The sequence below is a fragment of the Phalaenopsis equestris genome, unplaced genomic scaffold (genome assembly GCF_001263595.1).
Source record: "Phalaenopsis equestris unplaced genomic scaffold, ASM126359v1 Scaffold000372, whole genome shotgun sequence".
Taxonomy (NCBI): Eukaryota; Viridiplantae; Streptophyta; class Magnoliopsida; order Asparagales; family Orchidaceae; genus Phalaenopsis; species Phalaenopsis equestris.
Window position 1 is genome coordinate 895997 of NW_018164814.1, and position 9649 is coordinate 905645.

Here is a 9649-nt window from a genome sequence, read left to right on the forward strand (position 1 = left end):
TGAACCATGGATTAATATATTGTGAAGATATGGTGTATCCTAGTTCCAAGTCAACACCCATGGTCGATCCTAAAGTCAAGTAATCCTATAGGGACTTTTCTTGAATTCTCTTATAATGATCTTACCTACTAAATGCTAGAGGTTAAGATCAATATGTGGAATTTCAAGCTGAGTAAAAAGAAGAGTTTTGAATTTCTAATGGTGGGGTACCTCTTCTAATTTTCTAAGACTAGTCAATAGGAAAGTCTTATGGCTAGACCTAGGCTACTAAAGAAGTTTTCTAGACCTCAACCAAAAGTGAGGTCAACAGGCATCTGCAACTTTTTGAAGAAACAACTGTACAACAGCCGTAAAAGAAACTACTGCAAGAAAGTTGCTTTTGGTGAAATTGTGTGTCTTGATTAATTCAATTACGCATCAGCTGTATTGCAACTGTTTTTGAAATTAAGATTGTATTGTTCTTATATATATGACATATGCAAGTTAATCATTTTAAAATTAACATATACATAATAACAAAAAAAGACTGTATTACCCTTATATAAATATGGAGAGCTTTAACAGAAATTTCGAGCATACCACACAATTATGATGTATTTAAATATCTAACACCTAAATGCCATTGTACTGCATATTATTGTAAGAAAATTTGGAGGGCTTGAACAAAAAATTTCGGCCATACCACATAATTCTTATGTATTTACATATCTAATACATAAATGTCATAGTACTACATAGTATTGTGAGAAATTTTGGAGAGCTTAAATACCACATAATTCTAATGTATTTACATATCTAACAACTAAATAGCACAAAATTGATTGATATTGTAACAATATTGAGAGCCCCAGTATCTAAAATCTCAAACATTCCACACAACTCTAATGGCTTGACATAACTGACTCCAAAATAACAAATTTATGCTTGATATTGTAAAACAATATTAAAAGCCACACAAGAAATATTTGCTCATATCACATAAATCAGATGTATATACATATCTAACACTTCAATGCAATAATTCAATGAGAGTTTATAAACAACAATTTTCATTTTCCTCCACATAATTTTGATTTTTTCACATATCTAACAACTAAATAATAGTTACGATTCAACTTAGAGGAGTGAGCAGTAAGCTAATGGAGCAACAATAGAAAGAAAAAACATGAGCCATACTGTGATCACAAAGCTACACAAATACGATCACACCATGACCACAAAACTAGAAATTTCGGACATACCACATAATTGTTCATAAACAAATGCTCCTTAAAGGTATAAGAATATCATACCATAATCACAAAATTTCAAGAAGAAAAAGAAAATCAAGAAACGATCAAGTTCGAACATAAGCTTTGCAACTGAGTATTCCAGGCAATATCAAAGTTTCAACAAAACAAGCAATTAATATTAAGGAGATAGAACAACTCAAAACTCTAAAATCTCATATACAACATCTCATAACACTATCAAATGCAAAATGACCCGAAACTGAAGCAAAAGTAAGCTCACAAAAAGCCAAACGATAACCATAGAGAGAAAAGTAAGCTCACTCATAGAGAGATAATGAGAGAGAAATATGGGTTTCAAGCTCCTTTCTAGTTGTGAGTGAAAAAAATCAAAGACCAGTCTGAGAAAGCAAACACAGCCTCACAGAGAGGTCAAAAACAAGAACATTGTTGTCGTAAATGATTGTTTATCAAATTGGATATATTCTAAATAATAGATGAGCAAAAATGGAAAGAAAATATAACAAAATTGTGGAACGCAGCCTGCCGCTGATCGAGCGAGGAGGTTGGTGCCGTGAATCTGTCCTGTGACTCTCTATGTCGCAAGCGTGTCGCCCGCCCCAAACAGTCGGAGAAAGCTCTTCCCGGGTGTTTTCTCCCCAAATGACACTAAACTCGAGCTCGAATCAAGTATTTTTGATAGTTCTCAAGCTCTCTTCATTTAAATTTAGGGTAGTTTGCTTTGAGCTTGACTTGTCAGGTAACCAATCAAGCTTTATTAGCCTGTTAACAAAAAAATTATCGAGAACTTTGCCAGCCAATTGAACCAGCTTTATAGAGCCTATTGAGCTTAGAAATATTATTATAATCAAATGAACTATTAAATAAATAACTATTTTAGCTGCCATAAATAAGTAGCATATGTTGATGAACAAAATGTGAAAACCTAAAATGCAAAACCATAACGTTCTATTACAAAATCTGAGGAAAAAAATGCAGGAAAAAAAACCTATAAGGCTGCCATTGCCATCCAAGTAGAATTTGCTAAAGAGTTTAGACAGGTAGGCGACAGATAGTTTGCAGGAAATTTCTGTTGTTAGAATGCGTTACTGTTTGTTTATGTTTGCTGCCATCTGGCAGTGCTGTATAATTTTCAACGAGGAGGCGCTCAAATCTCATGATCAAAGCAGTGAAAAAGTGCAGCAGATGTGATTATTGAATAAGTTTTTTGTTCTGGTGGAGTATGGCGTGGAAAGATGGTAAGAATTGAGGTGGCTAATTATCAAAATGTTCAATTTTTTATTTTGCACAGGTCAGATAAAATTTGTTCTATGGTTGGCTCCCTGACTTGCAACAGAATAGAGAGAAGTTGCCCCTTAGTTTTGCTAATTGAGGCATGCGACTTGAAATGTTTAATCCCTTGAACCGAGCAAGACAAGCCAATCAATGTGTGTCACGCCCAAGCTAGTTCTCACTTTGATTCTAGACTTGTTCTAGATAAGTGGCTGTTCCAACAACAACAACAACAAAGCATTAATCCCACTACGTGGGGTCGGCTACATGAATCCTTTTTCTCCATTGCGTCCTATTTAGTGTCATATTTTCATTTAGTTCTAGTAAATTAAGATCATTTTTAATACAGTAAGCCCAAGTCTTCCTAGATCTACCTCTGCCTTTCTTAACACAAGTCGAATCTAAAACATCTACTCTCCTAATCAGATCATCAGATGGTCAACGGAAACCATCTAAGATGACTTTCTCTAATTTTGTCTGTCACAGGAGCTACACCAACCCTATCACGAATATATTCATTTCTCATTTTGTCTCTAAGTGTAAAGCCACTCATCCACCTAATCATTCTCATCTCGGCAACACTTAACTTATTATTATGCTTCTCTTTTAAAGGCCAACATTCAGCGCCATAGAGCATTGCAGGTCTCACCACCATCTTATAAAATTTTCCTTTCAGTCTTAGCGGTACTTTTCTATCACACAAAAGGCCAAGCGCATTCCTCCACTTCAACCAACCAACTTGAATTCTACTATTAACATCCCCATCTATATCACCATCGCTTTGGACAACGGACCCAAGATATCTAAATCGTTCACACCTTTTAATAATTTGATCACCCAAAGTCACACTTCTGTCACTAGAGCTATTACTACTAAAATTACATTCCATGTATTCAGTTTTAGTTCTACTTAAACGAAGGCCTTTAGACTCCAATGTAGACCTCCATAATTCAAGTTTTTCCTGGGCTTTTTCTCTCGTTTTATCCACGAGAAGAATATCATCAGCAAAAAGCATACACTTCCAAAGAGCTAAATTTCTTTGTTTTTGTTCAAAGTGTGGAGACATGACACAAATTTCTTGCTTCTAGCTGTTAATCTGTTATTATCTTGTTGGAGGATATGGATCTTTGGTGATCAATCTAACTTTACAAGCAAAAAGCTTCATTCTGTTAGACAGAAAAATTTTCAAATATTTTATCGCTGTCTTAGCCATGCATTAATTTCTTAATAAATGTAAAACTTTTTATTATTCTAGTCAGCTAGTTCTGCTTGTCTTATTTTTAATGTTTGAACTCAAATATACTGTCATATAGCTTCTGAAATGGAGTATGCATACTTTTTCTGAGATGGAGTATACTTTGATACTTTTTATATGAGCTTACTGGGATTTTTTCTCAGAGCCTGATGATGTCCAATTTTCATTATTTCTTACTGGTCATTACTTTACAGTATTGCTTCGTATGAGAACTTTATGCGCTGCCTGCTAAATAATAGCTATTTTCTTAATATTCTTAAGGCCATGAGCTGCAACTATTTGTCATTCTTTGTGTTTTAGGATATTTCTCCTCAGGGTTCACGTGAACATACATGTTTTCTCAATGATATTGTAATTTGGACCTATCTTTACTTGGCCGTGTTATATAATTTATATAATTTATATAATTTATTAAATTCAAATCATTTTTCTCTCATAAAAAATTTTCATGCAATAGTTTATTATTAAAGAGCATGCATGCATTTATACTTGAATTGGTAACTAGTAGTTTAACAGGCCATGATTGACGGTTTTTTTGCATTGCTGTTGCGATCCTGCTATTTTGATCTTTTCTTCTTTGTTTAGCTCCTTACAAGTTTAGCTTTTTTTCTTAATAATTAGGGGATTCAAAGCTCTAAAACAGACTGTTAAGCTTTATTATCGACTTGGGAAGTATAAGGAGATGATGGAATCCTATAGGGAAATGCTAACATATATCAAATCAGCTGTTACACGCAACTACAGTGAAAAATGTATTAACAACATCATGGATTTTGTCTCTGGACCAGCTAGTCAGAATTTTGGTCTTCTGCAGGAGTTTTACCAGACGACACTGAAGGCACTCGAAGAGGCGAAGAATGAGGCCAGACATCTTTGCCAATATTACCTATTGCATTAGCACAATAGTCTATCCGTCTGCCCCAACTTTTCTCGTCCTTTTTCCTCCCTTGATGTTTGTTGAAATTGCACACCTGTTTTTTTTTGCAGAGGTTGTGGTTTAAAACCAATTTGAAACTTTGCAAAATTTGGTTTGATGTTGGCGAATATGGTAAAATGAACAAGGTATGCTGTAACTAAAAATTGGTAATCTTTAATTTCTATCCAGTAAGAAGTGAGCGGGTACAGTCGATACTTTCTTTCATACTTGTAGATACTCAAAGAACTCCACAAATCTTGTCAAAGAGAAGATGGCACTGATGATCATAAAAAGGGTACCCAACTATTGGAGGTGTATGCTATTGAGATCCAAATGTATACTGAAACAAAGAACAACAAGAAATTGAAGGTGCGTTTTTGTAATTTTTTTGGGGTCTAATTTTATGTTTGCTTCATTTGTGTCATTTTACTATTCATGTGGTTGACTTATTTACTTTTTCCATGCCATTTAACATAAAAAAAATAAGAAAATAATTCTTTCTTTTGTTTTAATCTTTTGGATCCAAGAATCTGCAGTGAAGCTTATTTTTTTTTTATTTCATGCTACAAGAAATAAGATCGATCTTAGTGATCTTAATATCGTTAATAATAATAAATTTTTTTTAATCGTCACATTAGTAAAAAAAGAAGTTGACGAGGCTTTAAAGATAATCATGGGTGAAAATTCAGTAGGCACTGATGATATCTCAATTGAAGTGTGGAAATATTTAGGAGATTTGGGAGTTACTTGGCTTATTAAACTCTAAATATTATTTTAAAAACTAAAAAAATGCTTAGGGAATGGAGGATGAGTATTTTTGTTCCCATTTTTTAAGAATAAAGGGGATGCATAGGAGTTTGCAAATTATAGAGGAATTAAGTTGATTTGTCTTACTTCAAAATTATGAGAGATGATAATTTAACATAGGTTAAGACATGATACAAAGATTTCTCATAATCCGTTTGCATTTTTGCCGGCCACTCTATCACGGAAGCTATACATTTATTGAGAGGTTTGATGGAGAAGTACAAAGAGAGTAAGGGGTCTACTTATAATTTTTATTGATTTAGAAAAAAAATTATAGTAAGAATCCAAAAGAAGTCCTTTGGAGAGTTCTAGAGAGGAATGGTGTTGAGATGATTTATATTCAAGTCATGAAAGATATGTATACTAGAGCTGTTGCTTGTGTTCGAACAGGAGGGCTGACAAAGTTTTCCTATTTCAGTTGTATTACATCTTGGATTGTTTTAAGCCCGTATCTTTTTGCTTTAGTTATGGATGCTTTTACTGGACATTTGTAGGAGGATATACCTTGGTGTGTGTTTTTCCCTGATGATACTATAAAAAGTGTTTTGGAAAAAACTTAAATTTTGGAGGTCCACATTGGAGTCTAAAAGCCTTTGTTTGAGTATATTTAAAACTGAATACATGGAATGTAATTTTAGGGTATGCTTTCGGTGGTGGTGCGGTGCTGCACCGCAGTTTTTTCTGTTTGACAAAATTCCGTTTTGTTTGCGTTCTCAAAAAGCTGCAGCGGAACACTATGTTTTCTCGTCAGACTTTACGACCTATAGTGGTTGCTAGAAAATTGCGGTCCGACTTTTAAAAAAAAAATTGTAATAGCTACTGCAGCTTTTTGAACAATCAATTTTTCTTCAGCAGCTTTACAATTGTTTTTTCAAATAGCTGTAGGTGTCCCAAACAGACCCTTAGTAGTCTAGTGGTTGAGTTGTAACTATGGGTGATCAAATCATTAAAAGGTGTAAAGGTGTGAAAAAGGTGTGAACGTTTTATATATCTCAGGTCTATTGTTCAAAGTGATGGTGCTATAGATGAGGATGTTATAAGTATTATTCAAGTGGAGGAATGCATCAGACATATTGTGTGATAGAAAAATTCTGCTTAGACTTGAAGAAGAATTTTATAAGATAATGGTGAGACTTGCAATGCTCTATGATGCATGATATTGGTCTTTAAAAGAGAAACATAAAATAAAGTTTAAGTGTTGCTGAGATGAGAAGGCTTAGGTGGATGAGTGGCTTGGCACTTAAAAACAAAATGTGATATGAATATATTTGTGATAGGGTCGGTAATGTGATATGAATATATTTGTGATAGGGTCAGTTTAGCTCCAGTGGCGGACAAGATTAGATAGAGTTTTCTTAGATGGTTTGGTCTCATTAAGCGCCAACCATCTGATGATCCAGTTAGGAGAGTAGATGTTTAGATTCGACTTATGTTAAGAAAGTCAAAGGTAGGCCTAAAAAGACTTGGCATATTGTATAAAAAATTGTCTTAATCTTTTAGAATTACATGAAAATATGACACTCAATATGACAAAATGGAGAAAAAGGATTCATGTAGTCAACCTCACTTAGTAGGATAAAGACTTGCTATTGCAAGAAATTTGGTTTTTTTTATTAATTTCATGACATAGTTTGATGAGCCTTCACCTTTCTTTAGCTACTTTTTTCATTTAACATTTGTAAGTTTTTTTTAAAAACAATTAATAAACTTTGCCCTAAGAAATGACTGATGTTGCTTGATTGAAGCTCAATAAATATGACTTGAAATATCATCATGATCTACGTGCAACCAATATATACTGGTAAGAACCCAAACCTGCAATCAGTTTTATTCAATTAGAAATCAACTTAGGACCAGTTCAAGTTGTCTTTTGAGCCTGGTTATCACTTTGAAGTTGATTTTAGTTTATGTTGCCTCACTTGAAATTGGATTCAAGCCTACTTAAAATATCATATATTTATAAATATTTAGAGTAATATATATTGACAAACTAATATGCTGTTGGTCTATTTGTAAGCTGTTCGCAATGCTTCTAAGAGGTCTAGTTCAAAACCTCCTACCAATACTATTTAACTTTAATTTTGAATCATCTCAGAATTTTTTAAGCTAGATTCTTTTATAATTATTAAAATTGATTTTCAAAGTAGTTATATATATTTTTCCAGTTTAAAAGCTTTGGTAAATGAAATTTTGAACAAGTGAATTCTACTCCTCGAGCTTGTACTTTTTTACTAAATTTAGCCTTGAAACTGGTTCTATTTTCCCCTGGATTTCTAATTCAGCAGCTTTTCTTGCAAACTTGCAAAATATTGAACTATTTAACACATGATTTATGCAGCAATTATATCAAAAAGCCCTATCAATCAAATCAGCGATACCTCATCCACGAATTATGGGAATAATCCATGAATGTGGTGGGAAAATGCACATGGCTGAGCGTCAGTGGGCCGATGCTGCTACTGACTTCTTCGAAGCATTCAAGAACTATGATGAAGCCGGAAATCATAGGCGCATTCAGTGTCTCAAGTCTGTTTGAGTTTCAGGAAAATCCCTTCAAAATTTTCTTATTATTTAGCACTTGTTTACACCGGCTTTCCTAATTTCAGATATCTTGTTTTGGCCAATATGCTAATGGAATCTGAGGTGAACCCATTCGATGGACAAGAAGCAAAACCGTGAGTTAATTTCTTTAATAAAAGTCTGTTTGGGGTGGCCGCAATTTTTTTATAAAAATGGTTGTAAAGCTGTTATGGAAAAAAAAAATTTTAGAAGCTGCAATAAAAATTATAATTATATAATATTTTTAAGAAATCAAACAACAGCTTTCCTACAGCCGCCTGCATTTTAATAAGCTAGGCTGAAAAATTTCTTGAAAGCAGCAAGAAAGAAGTTCCCTAAATAGAATTGTCATGGCGGTTTGAAACTCGAAGTAGACGAGCAGTCCCAAACAGACTCTTAAGTCTTGCCTTTCAAAAAATGCTATTATTTCTTCATTTTTTTACACCAACATCTACATTTTTTGTAGATATAAAAACGACCCTGAAATCTTAGCAATGACAAATCTGATAGCTGCGTATCAGAGAAACGAAATATTTGAATTTGAAAAAATCTTGAAGGTCGATTTCTTCTTCTTTGTTTAATGGCTTCACTTTGCCAAAATATAGTCTAACTGGATTCTTAAATGTGACTAATATGGTTTTACTTCTGTGATATTGGTTCCACAGAGCAACAGGAAAACGATTATGGACGATCCTTTCATCCGAAATTACATCGAGGATCTCTTAAAGAAGATCAGGACCCAAGTTTTGCTCAAGCTTATTAAGCCGTATACGCGGATTCGAATTCCTTTCATCTCGAAGGTAATCATACTCAACTCTAAATCTTCCTCCATTTGATTTTGCTCATCTATGATTTTCACCATGATTTTTGCCATGATACCATTTATTAGAAATTTACTTACCTAGCACACAATTCCTATTTATTTACATATTTCACACCAAAATTTTCACATTTACATGCATCGCACTCTTGTGCTTTAAATATATACATAAAAAATATGCATTCAACTTTTAAAAAGTGATAATAGTGCTATTTTTTATGTGAATTTAAAGATTTGATGAAACTATAGAAGTTTGATACATGAGAATCGTGTGCAATATATTTAAATGCCCCCAAGAGTATATGTGTGTGTGTCAATTTGTCTTAGGAGCTCAACGTGCCGGAGAAAGACGTCGAGCAGCTATTGGTATCCTTAATTCTGGACAATCGTATCCAAGGCCACATTGATCAGGTCAATCGGCTTCTGGAGCGGAGCGACAGGTTCTCCGTCGATCATTCTCTACCAATAGTCATTCTTTTTTTTTTCCATCACTCGCTGGCTTAATTTGTTTGTCTTTCCGGCAGATCAAAGGGAATGAAAAAATATGCAGCTGTAGACAAGTGGAACACTCAGCTCAGGTCTTTGTACAAGACTATTTCCAATAGAGTTGGTTGAGAATCCATGACCCACTTCCTCCTCTTCCTCTTCTTTTGACTTGAGGTGAGAATTGTTGTTTCTTGAGTGTGAATTTTCCTCTGCATGTGTAGTACATCTGCCCAGCTCACAAAAAATAAAAATTTTGTTACATCTGCTTTTATTTTTGAAACTTT

General features: G+C 33.9%; 1 protein-coding gene across 1 annotated transcript in view; it reads left to right on the forward strand.

The window, feature by feature from the left end:
- Positions 1-9649, forward strand: part of LOC110026424 (COP9 signalosome complex subunit 2) — a 30118-nt gene extending 20469 nt beyond the window's left edge. The window contains exons 4-12 of the mRNA XM_020727354.1: positions 4399-4639; positions 4765-4839; positions 4928-5062; positions 7839-8026; positions 8107-8175; positions 8526-8616; positions 8725-8859; positions 9207-9319; positions 9404-9649. Coding sequence (XP_020583013.1) covers positions 4399-4639; positions 4765-4839; positions 4928-5062; positions 7839-8026; positions 8107-8175; positions 8526-8616; positions 8725-8859; positions 9207-9319; positions 9404-9494 — 1138 coding nt within the window. The 3' untranslated portion in view covers positions 9495-9649. The remainder of the gene's footprint in view (positions 1-4398; positions 4640-4764; positions 4840-4927; positions 5063-7838; positions 8027-8106; positions 8176-8525; positions 8617-8724; positions 8860-9206; positions 9320-9403) is intronic.